Genomic DNA, 27,080 nt, shown 5'->3' on the forward strand with positions numbered 1-27,080 from the left:
AGAAAGAGGACAATCATAAGAGAGATGTGGAGCACAGAACAAGATAATTTTCAAGGCTTGAATAATGTTCAGGATGACGTGTGTGACAATTATTAAATAAATGTTGTAGCTACAAAGAAAAAGGAGTTTCAGTCTATGGTCCCCCCTCGCCAAACTTTCACAAGAAACACTCGTCTAACACTATCAATAATTTCCCCCACTCTTTATCTGTGCCTAAACCTAAACCTAGATTCCATGAACAAAGCTTCTTTCTTAGAACTGCACGCCTGTAGAATTGTCTTCCATTTTCCTGCTTTCCAGCTGACTACAATATGGTTGTCTTCAAGTCTAACGTAAACAAGTTCTTGATGAGCCGTTCCACTTGTTAACAAATTTACCAAATTTCCGTTATTAACGATTACTATATTGTCCAATTTCTACTGTACACTCTTTAACCCTTATCCTCGAGTGGCCTCTTGGCTTTGATAATGTGGTGATGCCTGTGTAAAAAAAAAAAAAAAAGTTCAAGTTCTTTTCTATTCTTTGTCGCCTTTGTGACTGAGGCTACAACGTGCGTTAGTACCCAGACAATGTTACAGAAGTAGTTCTTGCAACCACACAACTGCATTTGACTGGTCATGTAGTAAGAATGGCGAATGATGGGATCCCGAAAATGGGGAGCTAGAGAATGGCAATAGAAGAGTGGGTGGGCAAAAACTCCAGTACAAAGATGTAGTTAAACGCTACGTAAAGGAAATGAGCATTGATATCCCAAACTGGGAGGCAGAAGCAAGTGATTGTGGGAGTTGGCGCAGCAATCTACACAAGGGGAGGATAGTGATTGAGAATAGGAGACACAATCCCGGTTGCTTCGCATGTGCTACCCGTGGAAGGATGTTCCAAACCAGAAGAGGAGAACTTCAACACGGGTGGATAATGCATCAAGTCCCTGTTTAGTTATCTTCAAACATAGAGTACCGGAAGGAATGGAACGAATATAGAGTTATCTTCTCTGTTTTACTATTTGAAATACAAAGTAAATTAAATGCTTATTTTCAATGAGTGTCAGAATAATATTATTGTACTTAACTATTTATTGTATTTATTTTCTTCCCCACCAAAGCAAATTAGGCACAAGGCCGTTTTTAATGTGGGGTAAAAACCAGCTCCCCTAAAAGTAGGCAAAAAGGGGGCACTCTGGTTACCAAAAATGATAATTGTCCCAGTATAGAGGGTTTCCCCTCCATTGACTGGTACAAATTATTTTAAGTGTAGCATCTGCAGAACAGATGGTATTTATTTGCTCCCCCACCGAGTAAATTAGGCACAAGGCCGATTTTTAATGTGAGGAGTGAAGGGAGGGGGAAGGGAAAAAGGGGACCAGCTCCCGAGAGGTGGGAAATGGGAGCTGGTTAATGGTCAGGCATGTGGGGTTGCCCCCACATCTGGTCTTTGCTAGTCATAGCTAGTCATAGCTGCAGTATCTGCTAGAACAGATGGTATTTATTTGCTCCTCCACCGAGCAAATTAGGCACAAGGCCGATTTTTAATGTGAGGAGTGAAGGGAGGGGGAAGGGGAAAAGGGGACCAGCTCCCGAGAGGTGGGAAATGGGAGCTGGTTAAAGGTCAGGCATGTGGGGTTGCCCCCACATCTGGTCTTTGCTAGTCATAGCTAGTCATAGCTAGTCATAGCTTGCAGTATCTGCTAGAACAGATGGTATTTATTTGCTCCCCCACTGAGCAAATTAGGCACAAGGCCGTTTTTAATGTGAGGTAAAAACCAGCTCCCCTAGTAGGCAAAAAGGGGGCACTCTGGTTACCAAAAATAATAATTGTCCCAGTATAGAGGGTTTCCCCTCCATTGACTGGTACAAATTATCTTAAGTGCAGCATCTGCTAGAACAGATACTACACTTTGATCCCGGCCCGGAGGCCAAGAACAACAGAAAAAAGGCAAATTTATATTTTCAAAAATATTATGTTCAGTCATGGTTAAAAATAATTTTCAACAGTATTCTTATGTAAACAGTGACTGTATAGTCAACATATACTGTGCATATAGTCACTTTATTAAAACCTAAAATAAACACTTTAAAGATTTGTTATTCATTTAATGACCTAGAACCTGACCCCAGGTCACATTGTTATCTTCCGGCAGCTTATAGGAAGCAGACGCTAAAAGTCAACATGAATTAGCCAATCAGCAATCAACTGTCATCAGACAAGAAAATTCATTTTGCTAATAGCAAAAAAAAAAATTACTTTTCTGATATTTTTCTTGAAAAACAAAACACTGTTTTCATTCATTGTTGTTTCTATGAAAAAAGATTTATTTTCGTTCATAATTGTTTCCATCATTTTGTACTAAAAAAAATATTTCTTTGAAACTGTGGAAAAAAAATTTTTTTTTCTAATATATATTTTTCTTGAAAAAACTTAAAATATTTCTTTCATATCATTAAGCTTACGATAAGTCTTATTTTTCTTGTGCTAAAGTTTTGCTTTCAGTGTTCGTTTTCTTTTGTTCTCGCTGCTTACCATAAACTGCCGGCAGATGGCAATATGGCTTTTGGTCATTTTTTGGATCACTACCAAATATTTAATAGATGTTCCTAACTTCTAATCTTATAAAATTAAAGAAAGGTTAATAAATCGGATACATGGTTAGGTAGGTGCGAGTGTGATAGCGAGTTAAGAGTGGATGTATCTATTATTATACTAAAGCTGTGTTAATCAAAGTTTTGTTTTCCAAGGTTTTTTTTATATATATATACATATACTTTAATTACACAAAATACATGCTAGAATATGCTTTAATTCTGGGACTGAGTTGTTTGAAAACAATTTCATTTTAATTTATTTAATTAACCATAAATTGGAATTTATCGTGTGGTACATCTGGACAGGAGCTGCTAGAAAGGACTTGTCCTGCCTTGATAGAGTTCAAAATAGACTTCGTAGCCTCGTAGGAGATGTCCTTTTCTCTTCCCTGCAATCTTTTTCTCACAGAAGAGATGTTGCAGTTTGTCTCTGCTTTATCGTTATTTTCATGGCAAGTGCTCAACTGAGCTTCAACCTATGGTCCCCTCTTGCCAAACTTTCACAAGAAACACTAGTCTAGCTGAAAGCACTATCAATGATTCCCCTACAAGTCCAACGTGAACAAGTTTCTGATGAGTCGTTCCACTTAATTAACAAATTTACCGAATTTCTATTACTAACAATTACTATATTGTCCAATTGACTACTGTACACTCTTAACTCTTATCCTCGAGTGATCTCTTGGCCTTGATAAGTGGTTATGCCTTTGTAAAAAAAAAAAAACCTCGAATGGACTGTTTAAAGGTTTGTTATACACGTATATGTTACGTCTGGTCTCTTTCCGAGACGTTGTTAGGAGTTGACGAAGTTCCTCCTTGGTTTTGATCATTAGATCAATGTACAAGCATTCAGGTCACAATCCCTGTCAAGTAATATTTATTATAACCTGCAAATTCTACCAAGCAATTTGAAGTAAGCCAAAAAACGAGTAGTAGTAGTAGAGGGGGAGTGGTGGTGGTGAGTAAAGCTGATATTTACTTAATTTTAGAAATTAAAAAAAAAAATGGATGAAAATGATAATATGCAGTTCAGGGTTGAACATTACTTCCCGGACAATGCCTGAGTATAAGCCAGTATAAAATGTGGTTAAATAATCAAGAGTTAACTATTCTACACATTCCAAGCAATAATTTCCAGGGTTAAATTTGATGCACTCCTGTAAAAACTTACTACTCCAAATCTGTCATACTGCTGTCAAAACTCACTACTCCAAATCTGATGCTGCTGTCAAAACTTGCTACGCCAACATCCAAATCCAAACTGAAAAATCAACCTTTTTATTCCAAACCGGAAGCATTTTACTTGCATATCAGGTGATAAGATAGCAAACATATAAAGAGAAATGGTAGCCATTTTTTTTATCATTTCCTTTTCTTTTTCCCTGCCAACGAACACTACAGACTGCATAAAAACAGGTTTGTACCAATTTTTTTAAGGCATTTAATCAGATAAAATAAATATAAACTGACAGAAATAAATTTAATGGATCAATCCAAGGGAAGGAATCCATATGATTAGTTCAGAAACTGAAGAGTTTCCTGCCTTATACAAACAAAGTTCAAATTAAATATTCAAAAGATTGTTTGGTGATTTATTTAGAATTGAACCTATTTTAAAAATCTAAATCACAGTAAAAACCTTTAAAATGTACGTGCCCATCCCGGAACGAAAATGTCATATTCCAAAAAGCATATAAACGATTTTTAGCGATTTTAACAGAAAATTCTTGCCATTAAAAGGCTGATTTTAATCTCAGTTGTTCGAATTGAGTTGTCTCCCTCATATTTATAAAACATGGCGGATCAAAACATAACATCTTGCTACATCATAAAATTTGATTTTCTTAGTTTAAAAGAAAATACTTGATCGATTTACGTAATTTTTGGAACATGACATCTTTTTTTCCATGACGGGCACGTACATCATATAGATTTTTAAAAAAGATTTTTCTGTATTTTATGTTATGAAAATAGTTCTAATTCTAAATAAGCACTCATTATTTTGTAAAATAGATGCTAAGCTGATGATGTCAAATTGTCAATGTATGAATAAGTAATGTTGAGTGACATACCTTGAGCATATGCTTGAAAATATATACAGCGTTCGCTGACGTCTGATTGTCGTCTTTCCTCTTGCACATCAGGATCGCCTTCTCATAGAGGAAGATATGTCTTGCCATAGGCTTGAAGCGAAAATCTCGCATTTTATTCTTATATTCTGTCCATACTTGGAAGCTCCCTTGCATTAGTAGCTTTCCCAGATCCGCAATATTGCCCTGGATTTTAAAATACATAGAAGCAATAAAATATAAAACCTACCGAAGAAAAAAATGGTCAAAGTTCACTATTATGCCAACTGAAGACGCCTCAGCATTTTTCGATAAATCGACAACTTGTGTGAGTTTTCGGCTATGCTGAACACGAATATTGCAGGGAAAATTAGCACAGACAAATAGTTTTTCAGATATAAATACCTTATTATGCATTGTAATTTCTAGTAGTTTGAATTGGCCACCATCTTTTTTTCAACGAAATGGATAGTGAGCATGCGATGTGTGTAGTTAAGTCTATGAGATACAAACGTTTATTCAACGTCATTTCTTTCGGAATAACCCCCCCACCTCCCCTTGTTAAGAACGGCTTTCAGAATTGCATTGAGTTAACTGTACAGATCGTCTGTTCATTGCAGCGTGTACGCGCATGCTCATAATACCATTTCATTGAAACAACAAAGATGGCGTCCAAATAAAACTACCAGAAATTACAAAACAAAATACAGGTATTTATATATCGAAAACTTTGTCTGCGCTAATTTTCCCTGCTATATTTGTTTTCAGCATAGCCGAAAACCTTCAAAAGTCGTCATTTTTTTAAGAAAATGTTAAGGCTTCTCCAGTTGGAGTAACGGTGAACATTGACCAAAAAAAATGGAAAGCAACACACAGGTTATTCATAAAATCAGTGAAAACAAATCTGTTTAGTAGTGCAGCATTTATATGTGGAAACATCAAACAAAAATATATATATATATTTTTTTATGTATGTACTAGCAAGGAGACCCGACATTGCCTGAGATTGAATGAGAATCAATTAATGTTTCACCCTCCCATACTTTTATTGTCATTGAAATCGGTGAAATCGACCATTTTTCAATCAAACTGATTAATTGCCTGCTCTAGTCAAAGTCCCACTGTGGAGCATTGGAAGGAAGCTTCACATACCTTCTCACAGTGACTTAATCTGCATTAGATTGTGATATACATTGCACTGTAGAGAACCTACTGTTGATTTTATAATATTTTTTTATATAATGAGTAGAATTAAAGTTTGAATGCAAAAGTCAAGTATCATGGTTCAATTGTGCACTAAACAGAAACATTTACTTTGAATACATCCCTGTCATATCAAAGAACCTACTGTTGATTTTATAATATTTTTTTATATAATGAGTAGAATTAAAGTTTGAATGCAAAAGTCAAGTATCATGGTTCAATTGTGCACTAAACAGAAACATTTATTTTGAATACATCCCTGTCGTATCAAAGAACCTACTGTTGATTTTATAATATTTTTTTATATAATGACTAGAATTAAAGTTTGAATGCAAAAGTCAAGTATCATGGTTCAATTGTGCACTAAACAGAAACATTTATTTTGAATACATCCCTGTCGTATCAAAGAACCTACTGTTGATTTTATAATATTTTTTTATATAATGACTAGAATTAAAGTTTGAATGCAAAAGTCAAGTATCATGGTTCAATTGTGCACTAAACAGAAACATTTATTTTGAATACATCCCTGTCGTATCAAAGAACCTACTGTTGATTTTATAATATTTTTTTATATAATGACTAGAATTAAAGTTTGAATGCAAAAGTCAAGTATCATGGTTCAATTGTGCACTAAACAGAAACATTTATTTTGAATACATCCCTGTCGTATCAAAGAACCTACTGTTGATTTTATAATATTTTTTTATATAATGACTAGAATTAAAGTTTGAATGCAAAAGTCAAGTATCATGGTTCAATTGTGCACTAAACAGAAACATTTATTTTGAATACATCCCTGTCGTATCAAAGAACCTACTGTTGATTTTATATACCGGGCTTTTCTATTCGTGCAGTAATGAAACTTCTCAAATGCACTTTTGATGTTAGGCTGTTTTTAGTCAAAATCACCTGTTCCTTCTTTTATCGGATTTTTTGATTATTGATTATCAATACTTATCGAAGACAGTCCGATACAAAACCTATCTAAGAACACTGCCAGGCACATAAAGTACGTTTGTGTGAAGTTTTAAAATATTCAGCCCAGCTGTTTAGGAGGTCACAGGGATCAAACACATACACAGTTTCTTGATATAATTCATATATGCATATGCAATATTTAAACGCGTAATGATAAGTTCCGATCAAGATGTTTCTGAACAGTGTTTCTGAAATTCTTATCCACAGACATGTGTTTTATTCTTTTCTGAGTTGAGCCGGGTTCATCTATCCTCACCACTGCTTCTCTTACACAGACCAATCAAACCTGACAATTTGAAGTCAACAATTAGGAGATATCTGTTCCAGTGGCAAATTCTGTAGACTGTGGAGCTCAGGTTGGATTCCAGGTTATTTTAAACCATCACTACCCACCAAATCACTTTTTCCAACCCGACTGTTGATTGAGTTCTTCTAACATGAACACAATTTCTTGAAACGTTTTTGATTCACTGTCATGTGAAAGACGTTTTCCATTGCTTCTGCTGCTTTATGGCTTAATACCAACCTTTAAACCAGAAGGTCTTGACTGAGCATACTATCAACCACAGAGCATACAATTCCATGCAGACACATGAATTATGAGTGCCATAAAATGTATGCAAATTTGAAGGATGATTGCCTACCGGTCACATGATTGGAAATCCTAAAACCGAAGTCAAACCAGATTTTTACATTACTGGCATAACTACACTTGTTTTGCATTGGCAAAACTGTGTTCATTCTGATGACATTTATTTTGATCAATAAATTTTGTTTCAGCTGAGATATGTTCTTCTAAATTTCTCGTCCCCTCTCGCCAATCTTTCACGAAAAACACCCATCTAGCTGAAACCACTGTCAGTAATTTTCCCCACTCTTTATCTGTGCCTAAATCAAAACGTAGATTCCATGAACAAAGCTTCTTTCTTAGAAGTGCACGCTGTGGAACTCTCTTCCATCTGCCTGACTATAACTTGGATGTCTTCAAGTCCAACATAAACAAATTCCTGATAAACCGCCTCCTTAAGTAAGACACTTTATCAAATCTCCATTACAAACGATTACTACGATATTATCCCATTGATTACTGTACACGCAATAACCTTTATCCCCAAGTGGCCTCTGGGCCTTGATAAGTGGTGACTTCCATGTAAAAAAAAAAGTTAAAAGTTAAAAACTGTAAGAACTTTCTTGTCAACTTGATTATATATATATATATATATATATATATATATATATATAATAATATAAAATCAAAATTATACAATATATATATATATTGTATAATTTTGATTATATATATATATATATATATATATATATATACATATTGTATAATTTAATTTTTTGTACATTATTATTGGCTACATATGTGCATACATGTTTCAGCTGTGACTTTTTTGAAATTCAGCATCAGTAGGTCACTAGTCCTTAAAGTTGAATTTTTACATAAAAAAGGAATAAATTGACATATGAAAAATATTTTGGTCAATGTCAGAAAATAAAAATCAAGTTTTTTTTTTGTTACTTACGTCGTAATTAACAATGGAAACTTGATGCATGATATCATTGACGTATTTAAGAACTCCTAATATTGTCTTCAGAGCATCTTGTAATAATGCATGACAGGCAGCATCATTTTCTACATATTTCATCATTTCCTGAAAAAATAATCAAACAGATTCATTAAACATTGTATAAAAAGATATATATATATATATATATATATATATATATATATATATATATATATATATATATATATATACAAGTTAGAAAAGCATTTCATCCAAGGCATGAAAATTGTTAAACGAAATGTTTTTTACTAGGCTTTAAAAATAAAGGTACAAGATTCAATTTGAAATTTATTTATCTTCAAAGTGCACTTTTATATATTTTACAAAGTAAGGTATAAAAATTTAATACCTTACTTTGTAAAATGTATAAAAGTGCACTTTGAAGATAAATAAATTTCAAATTGAATCTTGTACCTTTATTTTTAAAGCCTAGTAAAAACATTTCGTTTAACAATTTTCATGCCTTGGATGAAATGCTTTTCTAACTTGCAGCATATCTTTTTTAAGATTATATTTTATTTAATTTATTAATTTGGATTTAAAAAAAGATGAATGTGGTTTTGCATGTATTTATAAAAACTCTCCTACTCTCTATTTTAGTTTGTATTTCTCCTCACACCACAACTCATTTTTGCAACCCCCTCTTTGTATTATTACAGGTCTGAATATTCTCTCTGTTTCAGTTTGTATTTCTCCTCACACCACACCTCTTTTTTTGCAACTCCCTCTTTGTCATACAAGTCTGAATAATGAGAAAATCCGAATTTTTTTAACAAAAACTTTAAAATAACTTTTTTAGATTAATTTTTTTAAAACTTCTTTCAGAATAGAAAATCTTTAAAATTTAATGAAGAACACATTTCATATAGGTTTCATTAAAAATATTCAGCAGATAACTAGAAAAATAGAGATGAAAATTTCAAAAGAACTGTATAACTGGTTACGCTCAATAGTAGTCCTCGCCAGCGAAAGTCTTTGTTATTGTTATTCTATTATTATTATCATTTAAAACATTTTGTGTCCTGCTCTTTCGGGCGAGGACTAATATATATTCAGGCAGACATTATTAAAAGCAACAGAAAGCTTCTGTTTAGTAATACCTTTTTGTAAAATTCATTTTTTTCTTGGGCGGTGGTAATTTGCCCTGAAACAGACCAGCGAACTTTAAAAAAAGGTATTATTAAACAGAAGCCTTCTGTTGTTTTTAACAATATCTGCCTGAATTAAAAAATGCTGCCTAAACATACCCAACTCATATATATATATATATATATATATATATATATATATATATATATGAGAGAGAGAGAGAGTAAGAGAGAGAGAGAGAGAGAGAGAGAGAGAGAGAGAGAGAGAGAGAGAGAGAGAGAGAGAGAGAGAAAGGAACAAACAAAGTTATGTGTTCATCAATGTTTTGTCTTTATTGTGAGACTTCCTCTGGATGAATGAAATTAAAAAAACAAAACACCAGTACAAATATTTGAAAATATATTTTTGATGGAATGAAATGTATAACCTTGTTCCATTTCAGAAATAAATTTCCAGCGACTTACTTTTTTCGTTGTGAAAATGGAACAAGGTATTACATCAAAAATATATTTTCAAATAGGTTTGTTTTATATATATATATATATATATATATATATATATATATATATATATATATATATATATATATATATATATGAGATGATGATTGCAACGTCTTGTCAGACGAGAGCCACTCCCTAAGTCACTAAAATCCATGTGCCCGAATATGACTTTTTAGCCCTGCCAGTGACTTGCACACCCTCAAGCAGACATGACACTGAAAACGTTCACTGATTTGTATGAAACTAACAGCAGCGGAACCTGTATTATCGTGGGCTTTCATGTGATTAACAAAACCTGCCTTAGACAACAGAGCCCGATCACACACATTACAGATCCAGAGATCTCCATGGTTAGGCGGCAAGGTTTGGCATTTCCTACATGCTCTCTTAAGCTTCGCTCGGTCTATTTTGGCTGCTTCAAAGTATTCTGCACCCTATATATATCAGTGTCCTCCACTGCTTGCGATCATACGCAAGTGACTCCCAACTGTCAACAGGAATATGAAAGCTCACCAGACTCTCCTTGATGCTATCACGAAAACGTTTTTTGGCTTGTGCTGGGGTCTTTTTCCAAGAAAGAGCTCACTATAGAACAATTGTTTTGGGAGTCGATAGTCCTCACACCGGATGAGATGACCCGCCCAACGCAACTGGTTCTTAATAACAATGGTAGCAACACTGGTTGTTTTGGCCTTTTTTAAGACATATATATTTGGGACAAAGCTATACCAGTTTAAACCAAGAATGGGTCTAAGGCAGTGCTTATATATATATATATATATATATATATATATATATATATATATATATATATATATATATATATATACACGGACAGACTAAGAAATATAAATAGGGAGAGAGAGAGAAAGAGAGAGAGAAAAAAAGGAACAACAAACAGAGTTATGTGTTCATCAACGTTTCGTCTTTATTGTCAGACTTCCTCTGGACGAATAAAAGTAAGTAAACAAAACACCAGTACAAATATTTGAAAATATATTTTTGATGGAATGTATGACCTTGTCCCATTTCAGAAACGAAAGAAATTGTTGGAAATTCAAAAACAGGGGGAGCAGCGGTAGCGTTGTGAAAGAGAGTAAGATTTTTTCATATAACGTCATATAGCCGTTAATAAAGGGTGACCCCCCCCCCCCCAAAAAAAAAGAAGCTAAATGAAGGCCATCTAGAACATATGCTGTAGAACGGAGAAAAAAAAAGGCCAAAGACCCTAGTGTTTTGATGTGATGCTTTGAATATAATAAACTAGTTATGACCAAAGTTTCATTTCATTCGGACAAAACACTAAGAAACGGGGGGGGGGGGGGCCTAATTAGAGCCGGAACCCGTTTTTTGGGGGTCACCCTGTATATTTAAAACGATATGATGCAATTCATATTCTTTTGGGAACAAATATGTCCGTTATAATTCAAATATGGATGTGTAGCTCTGTTACATAAGCAAGTTACATTAAATTGATTCTTGGCCTTCGGGCCGGGATCAAAGTGTAGTATCTGCAGAAGAGATACTGCAAGCAAAGACCATATGTGGGGGCGACCCCACATATAAGACCTTGGTCAATGTAGGGGCAACCCTTCATACCAATTGTCACTATCCAGCTCCCCTACTCCCCGGGGAGCTGGTCCCCATTTCCCCTTCACTCCTCACATTAAAAATCGGCCTTGTGCCTAATTTGCTTGGTGGGGGAGAAAATAAATACCATCTGTTCCGGCAGATGCTGCAAAGCTAAGACCAGCTATGACTAGCAAAGACCATATGTGGGGGTAACCCCACATATCTGACCTTGGTCACTGAAGGGGCAACCCTTCATACCAACAGTTTCTAATCCAGCTCCCACTTCCCACCTCTCGGGAGCTGGATCCCCTCTTTCCCTCCCCCTTCCCCCTATCTCCACATTAAAAAACGGCCTCCTGCCTAATTTGCTCAGTGGGGAAGCAAATAAATAATATCAAAGTGTAGTATCTGTTCTTCAGATGCTGCACTTCTATTTCTTGTTCTCTTTCTGTGGAGGAGAAATCCTTCACGACTGAGACAATTTTTTATTTTTGTACCTTTTCTTCACGTTAAAAAACGACCCTGGTGTCTAACTCTGTCCCGTGGGGAGGCATAGTAAATAGGTACATTAAATTGATTTTTTTCATTAAAAGTTTTAAACTAAAGCTGTAGCGTTGCTTTCTTTAGGGCGACAAATTTATCGTTCCACCCTGTGTATGGCCACATCTGATTGAAATAGAATACTAAAACAAAAGAAAAATGGATCATCATCTTCCATAAATAACACCGCATCTTTACACCTGAATATGTATGAACATTTATTTAAGGGAAAATTTGGCCTTGCTAGAAGACGAAAGTAAATAGAGACTGTTTACTCTTTTTCCACCAAAAACAAGGCATACTGCTACTATTTGGAAGGGAACTATGGGGGAGGTGTAGCAGCAAGATGCTTGTTCGCATAACATTAAAACTTCTGTATGTTAGTACAATCAAGGAAACAGGAAACAGGGAGGGAATTCCATTCAAAGTCTAACAGTTTGAAGAAAGAAGCTATTAAGGTAGAAGGCTTTTTGGAATCTACGAATCTCAACAATGGAGTATGGGATTTCACTGCTTGTCCGATTAGTTGGGAGTATGTACATCGTCGAGGGGGCACAAGTGCTAGGAGTTCATCAGAACACATTCCATTAAAGTATTTGTAAAACAGGCATGGAGATGCAACATTATGGATATGGAACAGGAGTCGGAGGTTGGCTGATAGTGTGGGGCCAATTAGATTGACAACTCTTTTTGGGATCCTGTCTAAGAGAAAGAGATTAACAGTAGATGAACCGGCCCAGATGTGGCAACAATACTCCATACATCGATAAATGGTAGCTTTGTAGGATATTTTCAGGTGTAAGTAATTTTCTAGCATGGTAGAGAGAGCCCACCTTCTTTACAGCAGCCTTGACAATGTTTTCAAGGTATTTGTTTCAATTCACGTTGCCTGTGAATGTTTAACCAAGGAGTTTAAATGATGAGCTCTCAGGTAGGTTGAGAAGACTTAGTTACTCAGCCTTTGAGCTAGGCTCCAGGTGTAGTATCTTTGCTGTTCTTGGTCAAACTTACCTGAGGCAAATTTTATTGTTTTGAGAGGAAAATGAATAGAAACTTACTTATCCCTACATTTTATCACAATTCAAACTGCAACTTTTGGGGGGAAGCTAAATTTTCCCGACATTAAAATTCGACCTTGTGTCTAAGTTTGCTCTCGTGGGGAGAGTGAGAAAAATACATTTTTTTTTTTTTTAAGATTAACAAAGTTATTTTTTATACCTTGTTCCAATTATGATGAAGTCAAACTTGATATTTTTATGATCATACTAACCTTCAATAAGAGATGGTATTTGGTAATGCGCTGGACTGGCTTTAACAGATAGGCACCCAATGGTAATTTATGTCCAAGTCGTCTTTGACATTCCTAAAAGATGAAGAAAAATCAAATTAATAATTCCTATTAAATATGTCATCCATTAAATTAATTTCTTTTTTTTTTGCTTTTTTTTTTTTTGTCATTTTTTTTAAAATGTTATTTGAAGAAATGGGAGGTAACAGTCGTCTAGTGGTTAATGATACAGACTGACGACCTGGGCATTCCAAGTTCAAATCTAGTTCGTTCCATTAAATTCAGTTTTTTTTTTCAATTTTTTGATATTATCTTAAGAAAGGGGAAGTGAAGGTAGTCTAGTGATTAATGATATGGACTGACCTAATGACTGTGGTGTTAAGCTCAAATCCAGTTTGTTCCACAAAAAAATCACTTTCACTTAGGATGTTTCCAATCTTCTCGTGGTCCCTCCCATAAATACCTGATGTCTTTCTAGAAAGAATTTTAACTATAAAATTATCAGGAAAACCAATACCAACAATAGAATCTTTAGATTCATACGATGATGATGCAAACATAAAAGACTTATTGCAATAAGTAGTTACAAGTTGGGTAACTCTTTTGTAATGTATATGGGAAATGGCTCCGTGTGGAACAAAAAGGACATATTTTTGGAGGGATTGGTTGGTTGGTTGTTTTTGTTTTACGGCATATCAACCCTTTTCGGGTTATTTAATGCCGAATCCAAAGATTTTGAAGAAAAATTTTTTTAATAGAATATATTTGTTGTTTTCACGTCGGTTTCTATTTAACCCATAGTTGGGACCCTAACAGGTACTACCACTCCGGGTCAGAGTGGACCTGGGAGCAATGGTAATTAAAGGGTGGCTCCACACTCCCAAAAGCCCACAAACTGGGGCCTCACCACTGGATATAGTTTAAGGTCATATCCAGGACCCCCATTGAGGGACTTTTACCCTCTGCAGGGGGGCAGTCGGTGTAATCTAACGCCCCACCGACAGGGCCATTTTGGAGGGAAGAAAACCCAGTTTCCTAGTTTTGGAAGCCTTATACCCGACCTGTCTTGTCCTTTTAGGGAGACAACTAAAGTTGAAAAAAGTGTTATGGAGAATATTGTGAATACAGTAATCCTTTGCTTGACTGAAACTGATAGTTTATTGATAAAAAGCAAAGGTAGTTGGGTTGAAAATGGTCAGATCAATGTTGACTGACACAGGTTTCCCAACGGTTGAAATTCAGAACAGACGACTGGACTTATTGACAATATTTCAGTATCTCTAAGTATGTACTCTCTCTCTCACACACACACACTCTCTCTCCCTCTTTCTCTCTCTCTCTTTCTTTCTTTCTTTTACATTTTCGTTTTTAATCGCTATGAGGGAAGATTTGTAAGTCACTTGGAAGTTGGCCACCATACAAAGCGGTTGTAAAAAGTTGGAACTTGAACTTTGTCCGAGTTAGTCATGTGACACAACTCTCGAGCTGAAAAAAATGCTTCTTCAATATTTGTGTTACATTTTTGAATTTTTGAGATGAGGATTGATTATTCATATTATTTGAATTCTTCAGACTACTGTTCTCATCTTGAGCGTTATTTGCACAACGTTTCAATCAATGTACCTGCCAAACTTCTTCAGGTGTATCTTGTCAAACTTTCTGTATAATTCTGGAATCTGTACGGAATTTCAAACGGCACTTTGTTTAAGCCATGGAGATAGCATGCTCTTGATTCTGTTAGTTGTGACTGAGTAGAAGTCCTAAACAATTCGCAATTGTATTTTGAGTGACACTGAGAATTGAACTTTCAACCTCCAGAAGAGTGTCATTTAGAACTGACTTTTATGCCACTTGATTTAAATAAATGGTTCCATTCAAAATTCCATGCAGATTCTCAAGTTTCACAGAAAGATTCTCAAGTTCAACAAGATACACCTGAAGAAAAGCAGTGGTTATATTGACTAAAACATTGTGAAAATAACACTCAAGATGAGAACAGTAGTCCAAAGAATCCAAATAATAAGAAAAAGTGGTTACAGCGAAGATAATTCTCAGGAGAGAATTAATTATGCTTAATGACGCTGAGAACTCAACACAAGATCAGACATAGCAGATGATATATCTATCTAGAGGAGTTGTGCCTACCATATTTTTTTATATTATTTATGAACCAGGAAGCTGGTTGATGTGTCAGGACATAATAGCCCTTTCAGAGATGTCCCAGCCGCACAGACATATTAAGTTACCCTCCCCTGTCGGGTTACACTGGTACTACTGTGGGACTTCTCAAAGCTATCATTGTCATCATTGATATGTTGCTTAAGATAGTTCATTGTATAAGGATTCATTAGTATAGCTAAGGTCTGTCTATTTTTTCATATATATGCATATATATATTTTTAATACTTTACTCAAGGCAAATTTATAATTCAAATTCAAATCTATATTTACTCTTTTTCTTTTTTTTTCTATCTATAACCTATATTAAACTTCTTATCAACTTTAAATCCAGACCTTTTATTTTAATTTTTTTCAGATACATCTGCCTTACTTTTAATGCTAGGTTTAGTTATGGTGTCTTTTAGATTTAATAAAAACCCTTCAAAATTTGCTGACGAGGAGACCTTGCTTATTAAAAAACTATATGTAATTATTGTTCGTAACTGGATGTTTACCACAATAAAAAGCATTGTTTTCCGAAACGATCGTACAGATAATTGATTTTGTTGTTGTTCCTTCTTATGAAACGGATTTTTAATTTGGTTGAAATTTAATTGTTCAAATTTTAAATTATAAATCACATTACTTATATATATATATATATATATATATATATATATATATATATATATTATATTTTACAGAGGGAATTAGACCTGGAGTCTAAAGAGCAGAGTTTATTTTAATGCATTAATAAACGTATTAATACTTTTAAAAGAACAGTGCCCATAGTACTGTAGATATATAATAAGCTCAATAGGTATATGTGTTCTAGAGCTATATTAATTATTTTTTTTTGCTGATGAGGAGATTATGTTCCAAGACAAAACCTTTGTCAATTATTGTCAATTTTAATAAAATGAATATCGTTCTCGTGTTTGTTTTTCCCTTTGAAACGGATTCATAATTCACAACTATTAATCTTTTTACTCAATATATATATATATATATATATATATATATATATATGGGTGTGTCTGCAAATATTTCAATTTGTCTAACCCGTGAATCGCAGGTTCACTGATCAAAGCAAATGGATATAGGTAAATGACCAATAATGATTAGTCTATTGACCGGCCATGCGTTTTAAAATTTAGTTAAGGGTAATGGACACATAAATATCTGCTGTTATATAAAAGGAAATGCGTGTGTGAGTGCGTTTCATATGGATTCAGAAACAGCTGGCCTGATTTTATTTTTTTGAAATTTCACAGAAAAGTACTTGATGTGCCTGGGAGTGTTCTTACATAGGTTTTGCATTGGAATGTGTCTGATATGTATTGAAAATCTATAATCAAAATCATCCGATGAAAGAAGAAAGTCCGATTTTTACCAAAGTTAACACTTTTATACAACCTAACATCACAAGTGTATTTAAGAAGTTTATTCACTGCACAGATGAAAAAGGCCAAAGTTACTTACCTTGAAAAATGGATGGTGATCTCCAATTTCATCAATTAGATTCTCTGAATTTGGTTTGTTTTGGCAGTAGATGCTGTACATTTGAAATTCTGCACTCTGCAACAAATAATGTTTTGGGAAAATGATAAGACAAGTGAAGACGTGTCCATTTAAAATGGTAACGTTCAATATATCACACATAAAAATCGATTTTGTTATTGTTGTTGTATACCGTGGATCGACACAAGTGGAGAAAAATTAATTATCGAAGGATGCAGAAACTTTGAGGAAAAGCATGCAGTATTGAAAAATGCTCCCATAATCAGAAAGTATGGAAGTAGTTCCTGCCGACTTTCAACAAGAACTGAAATGTTCAATTTGTGGTAGATTTCTTCTATTTAAAGCTAACTTGGTGAATCACATGTAATCACACAAGGTCAGACAAGAACAACTGTTTTAGGAAGATGTGCTGCCACCCAGAAAACCCAAGTATTGTTGTAGTATCTGTGGACTAGTCTGTAAATCTGCAAGTCAGATTCAGAGTGCCCCTCAGGTTTCTTACTTTTATGATCTCGACTGTTTGGTTCCAGTTAATTTTTGGTCTTCTTTTTCCATCACCATCATGGGTCCATTGTAGCCCTTGGTGGGCAATTCTCTCTATGGCCAACCTTAGTACCTGTACTTATAGCAGGAATGGATTGAGCCAGCCCCAATAGTGTTAACTGCATCAAGTATCAAAACCATTCACCCCAGTCAGTCGGCCGCAGAATCAACAGCATGATCCAGCCATTCATAGTTCCAGTGACGGACACCAAAAATGCGAGGACTGGTCATGATCTTCAAATCTGCTTTTATTGTTGCGAGCCAAATATTAAGTTGGCCACTTTGGCACTTCTTCCAACAAGTGGGGGCATTGTCCGAGCCAGCCTAGACTTCATTTGCAGATTATTGATGATACTACCTGATGGTTTGTACGATCTCTGACTTCTTGGTTGGTAATTCAACTGCTCGATTTGATCCCTAGAATCCTTCTGCATGTAATTTACACTGAGGCTCAAAATCTGGATGGCTTGTCACATACAAATTTGATCAGCAGTCAAGCACCTTCTACACCAAGAAACTATGCCACTAATGGTTGACATCTACTTTTTACTATGACATCGACAACCCTAGCAGTCAAATCTCTCTCGATTGTCTGTTTCAAGTTCATTTTTGATTTTCCTCGCATTCTTTTTCCATCAGGGATCCATTGGAGCACTTAGTTGGCGATTTTCTCTGAAGCCAATGTTAGGGTATGTCCAAGCAAGCCTAGACATCATTCGCAGATTATTGAAGATACTACCTGATGGTTAGTGCGATCTCTGACTTCTTGATTGGTAATTTGATTGCTCCATTTGATCCCAAGAATCCTTCTGCATGTAATTTACACAGAGGCTCCAAATCTGGATGGCTTGTCACATACAAATTTGATCAGCAGTCATTTTTTTTAATGCACTTTGAATCAAATGCATTTAATTTCCTCTCTCTGATTTTGAAATATCAACTTTCACTTACATGTAGCAGTGTGGACAATAAAATCTTAATATTAATCTGAGTATGAATTCTTTTTTGTTTTATTTCAGATCTTGCAAAGCTGATTAAATTCTGCCGAGGCCTGACCGGCACTGCAACTCGTAGTCCACATTGCCTTCTTTGTTTTATGGAGCTTCCTAAGTAAGTGAAGTTGTCAACTATAGCGATTTCCTTTTGGTCAATAAAAACGTTTGTAGGTGGCTGATGTGTCGTAGAGAGTATGTTTTGTAGCACTGATATAAGAGCAAATCCTTCCTGTGTACGGCTAGTAGTTCGTTACTTCCATTATGTCAGGGCAGCAAATAATGAATATACAGCATATATCTAATCTCAGAAAGGAAATGGGAAAGAAACTTTGTTCATGGAATCTGCGTTTAGATTTAGGTACAGTTAGAGAGTGGGGAAAATCGTATATAGTGGTTGTAGCTAGTCGAGTGTTTTTGGTGAAAGTTTGGTGAGGGGAAACCATAGATTGGAATTCCGCCAAGCACTTGCTATGACCCAAATAGGTTTTAAGCTGACAGATATAACTTTGAAGAATCGTCACTTACCCTATTTACAAAGCATAAGCCCACTTTGGCCGGTGTGTCCCTGCAGCTCTGCAACTCTTGAAGAAATATACTGAAAATAGTAGAAAATTATTTCATTATTTTTTAACTCTTATCTCAGATCTAGATCAATTTTTTAAAATAAAATTTACAAAAATAAACCTGTTCTCGAGATAAAGAGATTTTTTAAAATAAATATTTTAAAAAAACCTGTTAAAATAGTCATTCAAAAAGAAAAAATTTTTTTAATAAAATGTCCTCGAGATAAACAAAATTTAAAAAAAACAGTTGAAATAGATATTCATTTAAAAAGAAAATTTTTTAAAATAAAATATAAAAAAACGCGTTAAAATACCAATTTAAAAAGAACATTTTTTTTAATAAAATTTAAAAAACGTGTGAAGACATGTTTTTTTTTTGAAAAAATGTGTTAAAATATATATTATTTAAAAAGAATTTGTTTTGATTAAATTTAAAAAAAAAACACAAAATATATATTCATTTAAAAAGAATTTTTTGAATGAAATTTTTACAGAAAACGCGTTAAAATATATATTCATTTAATTAAAAAAAAACAAAAAAAAACACGTTAAAATACATATTCATTTAAAAAGAAAATTCTTATTTCTTTCTTAGGTTGAGAGATGGAAAGAAACAGAAAACTACAAAGACTGAAGGTATGTGGGATTAGGTCTTAACCCTCCTCATTCTTGCCTTTCTTTAAAATCTCTAAGCACTTGAAATGAGTGATGTGTTACTTGTGTCCCATTGACCAGGTCGTGGGACACTGGATGCAATCACATGGTGCAAATGTTTGTGATCTGAACCCCCATCAACATTACTTACAAGCAATCTTGCCAGGTTTTGCTGAAAAAAAAAAAATGGATGACGAAAAAAACGAAAAACTACTACAGTGATTTTTCACAACAAACGTCGAAGGGACAACACGAGAATTCTGCCGTTCCTAACAACAACAGAAGAGACAATCAGCCAATATAAGAATTCTAAAGGTCGATATGTGCAAATATTCTGCATATTGAAGGACGACTCACCAGGTAGCCATGACAAATGAGATAGGTAATTAAACGCTTAATCCCACAAACTTTGAATCAGCAAAATGTAACACCAGACGTTGTCTTTCCTTTTAAGCTAATATTCTGTATTGTCTATAGTAATAAAGTCGTATTCTTGTTTGTTTGTTTGTTTGTTCAAATATAATAAAATATAAATAAATAATATAAACAAAATATATAATAAACAAAAACATAAAAATATAAACAAAAGGTACACTGTTTCACAAATAGATTTTAATCCTGAAAACGAACTATTTATTCAGACGGAATCAACATTTCAAGAGGTTATCTCATTTGCATATTACATTAAAGAAAGTCTGTTTTAATAATTAGCTCTAAATTTTAAATGGAAATTAATAATAGAATAAAGCTAATAGTTTGTATTGCATATACTGTGTAATATATATATATATATATATATATATATATATATATATATACTAGCGGGGGTATCCGGCGTTGCCCGAGTGTTTGTTTCCGGGACGGGGGGGAGGGGGAGTTTTAAAAAATGTTATGGTAGGTAAGTAGGAAGGATCAAACCCGGAGTCATGAGTAAAAGTAGGAAAATAAAGTGTGGAAAAAAAAAAAAAAAAAAACATCTGCAACGTTAACAGTTCGGCCACCAAGAAAAGTCCATTCCAGTTGTTTAGGAAAAAAAAAAAAAAAAAAAAAAAACGACTACGGTAGGTCGGCGCGAACGTGAAAATATAATGTGAATTGTCCAGCACGCTAACCACTACGCCACAGAGCACTGCAGCTTAGTTTAGTTATTTTAAATAACTTCACATGAAAGACCTACGAAGCCAAACCGGTGTTCTCTTCTCAACTGTTCCTTGTGAACGATCCCCAAACGGTGTTAAGTGGTGGCAGGGGGAGGAGGAATTTTTTAGAGAGAAAATATTTTACCACTTCCATTGATCTTAACCGATTTTGGCCGTGACTTCTCAGCAGAAAAAGTATAGAAATCTAAGATTATCGAGGAATTTGAGAAATAATAAGCCTATAACACACCTCAGATATTGTTCTGCCGTTTGTGCATATTATATTTGCATGAAATATCTTGATTTTTAATCCTATTAATGTCAAAATCAGACGGGAAAAAATGAGTTCATTTTATTTATATAGAAGAAGAATAGAAGAGAAGAGAAGAGATATATAAAATAAAAATTACAATTAAATTTACCAAAATGATCCAAGATGGTAAAATTAAAGTATATTATAAATATTAAAGAATTAATATTTATAAAGTTATCTCAGCCAGATGTAAAAGCTCGATAAAACCAAATAGGAGATAGAGCTTACAATACGAACAAACAGTTAATAAAACATGTTAAAATATGGTGAAGAAAAAGGTGATTACACATGAATGGAATGGATAGTCTGGTGGAAGATAAATAATCCAGTGACTGTAAAATCCAAATATATAACTTCAAGAAAGTTAACTGAATTTCCATTTGCACAAGTAAATTCAATTAATTTTCTTGAAGTTATATATTTGGATTTTACCGTCACTGGATTATTTATCTTCCACCAGACTATCCATTCATGTGTAATCACTTTTTTCTTCACCATATTCCCTCTGCTTCACTTTTTTTGTTTTCAAGTAAGATCTTTGACTTACTTGTTGTTTCATCAAATACTTTTGCATGCAAAATCCGATCCCGCATTTTGCTAATTCCTACCCTCTGATGAGAAGGAAAGTATTTCTTCAAAACTCTGCGGATTAAGGACTATCCATTTATCTAGTGTTTCCTTTTCAGATTAAATATGTTTTTAACTCATTTCAAAGTGTTTTTTAACATGTTTTATTAACTGTTTGCACCTATATATATATATATACATATATATATATATGAGACTTTTTCTCCAGCATCTACAGCTTTCTTATATCCGGGTTACACTATACATTAACACAGGCTCCGATTTGGGACCAGAGAAAATCTCTCTTATATTTTGGTCTCTTATATCCGGGTTAAACTGTATATATATTTTCATTTGATTCCATTATATATTTCTTAAGTGCCCCCATCTATGATACATTTAATTTTATTTTTGTCTTATTCTGCCCATATCATCTTATTCTGGCCCATATCTTATTTTGGCCCATATCTTATTCTGGCCCATATCTTATTCTGGCCCATATCTTATTCTGGCCCATATCTTATTCTGGCCCATATCTTATTTTGGCCCATATCTTATTCTGGCCCATATCTTATTCTGGCCCATATCTTATTCTGGCCTATATCTTATTTTGGCCCATATCTTATTCTCGCCCATATCTTATTTTGGCCCATATCTTATTCTGGCCCATGTCTTATTCTGGCCCATATCTTATTCTGGCCCATATCTTATTCTGGCCCATATCTTATTCTGGCCCATATCTTATTTTGGCCCATATCTTATTCTGGCCCATATCTTATTTTGGCCCATATCTTATTCTGGCCCATATCTTATTCTGGCCCATATCTTATTTTGGCCCATATCTTATTCCGGGCCATATCTTATTCTGGCCCATATCTTATTTTGGCCCATATCTTATTCTGGCCCATATCTTACGTAAAATAAATCTTGTTTCTAAATCATTGTTTGCCTATGACCCCACGGGTCATCTAGATAAAACATCATAAATGATCTCTTCCCCACTTATCTCTCTGGTTTGACGGATAACCTCATAATTTTGTGATGTCATCCACTGTGCACGATTATCCCTTCGTCTCTTTGTTTTGCTCGATGGCATTATATTTTTTTAGTGGCATTATGACTGTAAAGTTATCCATGGCTCAGTGACAATAGATGACGTCACAAAAATGATGACGTCATACAGTGTACATCAAAGTACACAAGATCCACAGTTTTAATCGTATATTATCTCCTCCTCCCTCTCTCCCTTTGTTTTAATGGATGACTTCATCCTTTAGTGACGACATCATTTTGTGATATCAACGTGTATCAAGCACATGCAATTAATTTCATTTGCAGCACTTGTGGAAATTCGCCTCCCACGGGGAGACTAATGAAAATCTAATATATAAAAGGCTATATGCCTGTCTGTCAATGATGTTGAATGGTTCAGGGTCACATGACGAAGTCTTATTGACTGAAACAGATGGCTGTTTGTAGCGACCAAATGTAACTATTTACCCTCGAATAAATGATAAAAATATTTTGCTCTTATTATCGAGCACTATCTAACAACCTCGTTCTGTTCATTAGTTCCTTCTTTTGAACATCTCAAACCTAAATTCATATATATATATATATATATATATATATATATATGATTAGTTTTTTGGAAAAAGAAATCCAGCAGAGTGCTCAATTAAAAGGAAAATCCGAAATGTAAGAGCATATTTATATTTTGTGAACAGAAAGTTGTTAGATGAGACAAATCATTGGTACCGTCGGTTTCAAGCCCGATAATAAGGACCGTTTAAGGTATCCTTATCAAGCTCTCTTCAGCCAATATTCGTCTCTTTTTAATTTTTCCAGTAAGAAAAGTCCAACCAGATCACAGATGGTCGCACTGTCATATACGCCTCCATCGCGACGTCAAAGGGGTTTTCGGGGTTTGATTTTTTGACCCATGTTTTATCGTCAATAAATAAAAGGGTCTGCTTTGCTTGCATGATTCTTTCCTTATATATATATATATATATATATATATATATATATATATATATATATATATATATACATACATATATATGTACGTAGATTACTGTTTTAAAAATAAATAAATAAATAAATAAAAATATTATTTGTTTACGTTCAAAATAAAAAATGGGCAATTTCTAAAAAAAACATCCGATCTTCAAGGTGAAGACGCTAACCTCAATATCGTTTAAAAAAATCAACAACAAAAAACTATATATATATATATATATATATATATATATATATATATATATATATATATATATTCATGTTTACTTACTCATGATGAAAGGCGTATATTTCCCTCAAATTGGCGAATAGAATGTCCCTGTTATTTCTTAATACTGGAGGGATGAGGTGTTGGAGAGATTTGTTATCCATCTCATAATAATAACCCTGTTAAACAAAACAAAAAAAATAGAAAAGATTCGTTATTTGAAGTGCAATTGGAAGAAAAAAAAATGAATTGTCATATTGGTTACCTTTGTTTTTTTTGGTTATTTTTTTTTGGTTTTTTTTCACAATATTTGGAGGGCAATTTGAAAAAAAATGGATTGTCATATTGGTTACCTTTGTTTTTTTTGGTTTTATTGTTGCTTTTTTTTTTTTCACAATATTTGGAGAGCAATTTGAAAGAAAAAATGAATTGTCATATTGGTTACCGTTGTCTTTTTTTGTTTTTTTTATATATTGTTTTTTTTTTTTTTTTTTTTTTTTTTTTTTGGTGTTGTTTTTTTTTTCACAAAATTTCCAACCTTTTGTTTCGTACTTGGGAATCTTTATGTAAAACTGTGTACTGTCTCCGGGATGCATATATTTAGTGGAAACGCTCCGATCAAACCGCCATCAAATAACAAGATTCAGAGGCGTGATATTGTAGATACATATTGATGGTCGAACGCAGTAAAACTGAAAACAAAAAACAAAAAAACATTGGTTTTTTTTTTTCGTTTTTTTTTTTTAAATTTCCTTTAATTTTCTTGAAGATTGTAATGCTGGGTATGGGGCAGCTAAACCAGCTACCAACATTGCCCTGCTTTTTATTGAAACCAACCGAGAGCTATTTTTAGTATCCTCGCTGTTCCTTTAAGTGCAATTGTCTGGATCTCTTTTGCACTTGGTTCACCAGGAATATTAGCTAGGTAGGACTTCAGGTTCTTCAGAATTGTTTGGGAAATTTTGAAATAAAATTGTTCTCATCAGTTTATCATGTGATTAAAAATCATGAACATTTGTTTTTACTTGTGAGTCACCACTTATCAAGGCCTGATAGCCACTCGAGAATAAGAGTTAATGAATGTAAGGTGGTGATGTAGTAATCACGTATGGTGTAAATTGGGTAGAATTTGATTATTTATGAGGACGGCTAAACAAGAACTTATTTACATTGGATTTGAAGGCTACTATGTTGTATTCAACCGAGAAGCAGACCAGTGGAATAGCGTTCCTCAGGTTGGCAGTTCTGGAAAAGCATTTAGGCACAGATAGAGATTGGATTGATTGATTGTTTTATGACATATCAACCCTTTTCAGGTTATTTAATGCTGAATCCAGCGATTTTGAAGAACAATTTTTTAATAGTATGTATTTGGGTTTTTTTTCAAGTCGGTTTCTGTTTAATCCATAGTTGGGACCCTAACAGGTACTACCACTCCGGGTCAGAGTGGACCTGGGAGCAATGGCAATTAAAGGGTGGCTCCATACTCCCCAAAGCCCACAAGCTGAGGCCTCACCATCGGATATAGTTTAAGGTCATATCCAGGACCCACAGATAGAGAGTGGGGGAAATCGTATATAGTAGTTGTAGCAAGTCGAGTGTTTTTGTGAAAGTTTGGCAAGAGGGGCCATAGATTGGAGTTTAGTCGAGCATTTGCCATGAAAATAACAATAAAGCAGTGATAGGCTTGCAATGTCTCTTCTGTGGGAAAGAGGTTGCAGGGAAAAGAAAAGGGCATCACTTTCTAGGTTTTGAAGCCAGTTTTGAACTCAATCAAGGCTAGATAGGGCACACCGAGCAGCTCCTGCACAGATGTGGCAGCAGTATTCCATTTTTGGGTGTACCCGGCTCTTATATAGATAGAGGACTGCATCGGCAGTGAGATATCTTCTGAGACGATAGAGTAATCGATCTTGGCAACGTATTTGATGTATGTGTTCCATTTCAGATCAGGAGTGAAGGTCAGTCCCAGAAGCTTGTCAATACATGGAGCTTCCCTAATATAAGAGCCATTCATTTCAGTTGGGGCATGATGAGGGGGGGGGGCTCAGAGCGATTGTGATGAATGGAGAAAAGCTTGGTTTTAGATTCAAATTAACCAGTTACCTTTTTTCCCATTGTGTCACGTGCTCAAAATCAGAAGAGAGAGGATCAGAAAAATCTTGGTCATTGTCAGCCTCTGAAGTGTTGCTATAGATTGTAGTGTCATCTCCATAAATGTCTACAAATGATCTAAGAATTTGATTTTTGTGGCAGTCACTTCAGACAAGACATGAAGCCACTTGATGTGAAGAGATAAAAAGAAGACAGTTCCACAAACCTACAATTCTTGGAAAGAACCTACTGATAGGAAGATATATCTGAACACCAAAGTGATGAAGACCACTAGACCGATGAGTCAAACGAGCCAGAACAAAGGAAGCAGGAAATAAATCAGAAAAATTCTAAAGAGCACATACCATGACAGTATTTATAGAAAAGACTGAGACTAGCAACATCACATCTGAGAAAGAGGGAAAGTTTGTCCAGAGGGTATTTATTTGCTCCCCCACCGAGCAAATTAGGCACAAGGCCGATTTTTAATGTGAGGAGTGAAGGGAGGGGGAAGGGAAAAAGGGGACCAGCTCCCGAGAGGTGGGAAATGGGAGCTGGTTAAAGGTCAGGTATATGGGGTTGCCCCCACATCTGGTCCTTTGCCTGCAGTATCTGTCGAAACAGATACTACACTTTGATCTTGTCGCCCGGGCCCCGGAGGGCGCGCGGCCAGGGTGCAGAGATATTCTGATCAGACTGCTAGCAAGCATAACCTTGTGCACTCTGCACACACAAACACAATTCGTTAGCAGCTTTCAGTAATAAAAGAATAGGCTCAGTTATCGCCCCTTTACTTTATCAGTTATATTTTCCAATACCAGGTGGCGGCACCAGCATCCGCTTTTTCTATATCTCTCTACCTCTCTTTCTCTCTCTATCCTGACGCTAATATGAATCATG

The 27,080-nt window shown here is 34.6% G+C and overlaps 1 protein-coding gene across 25 annotated transcripts in view; it reads right to left on the minus strand.

The window, feature by feature from the left end:
• LOC145263096 (guanine nucleotide exchange factor DBS-like) overlaps positions 1-27,080 on the minus strand; it is an 810,829-nt gene that overhangs the window by 127,141 nt on the left and 656,608 nt on the right. For all 25 annotated transcript variants that reach the window (XM_080120019.1, XM_080120020.1, XM_080120018.1 and 22 more), the window contains 6 exons: positions 24,150-24,265; positions 19,146-19,215; positions 17,044-17,139; positions 13,384-13,476; positions 8,365-8,493; positions 4,652-4,855 (listed from right to left, as the gene is read on the minus strand). In XM_080120019.1, the coding sequence (XP_079976145.1) occupies positions 4,652-4,855; positions 8,365-8,493; positions 13,384-13,476; positions 17,044-17,139; positions 19,146-19,215; positions 24,150-24,265 (708 nt within the window). The remainder of the gene's footprint in view (positions 1-4,651; positions 4,856-8,364; positions 8,494-13,383; positions 13,477-17,043; positions 17,140-19,145; positions 19,216-24,149; positions 24,266-27,080) is intronic.

The sequence above is a fragment of the Euprymna scolopes genome, chromosome 38 (assembly GCF_053919585.1).
Source record: "Euprymna scolopes isolate OS-2025 chromosome 38, ASM5391958v1, whole genome shotgun sequence".
NCBI classification, from domain to species: domain Eukaryota; kingdom Metazoa; phylum Mollusca; class Cephalopoda; order Sepiida; family Sepiolidae; genus Euprymna; species Euprymna scolopes.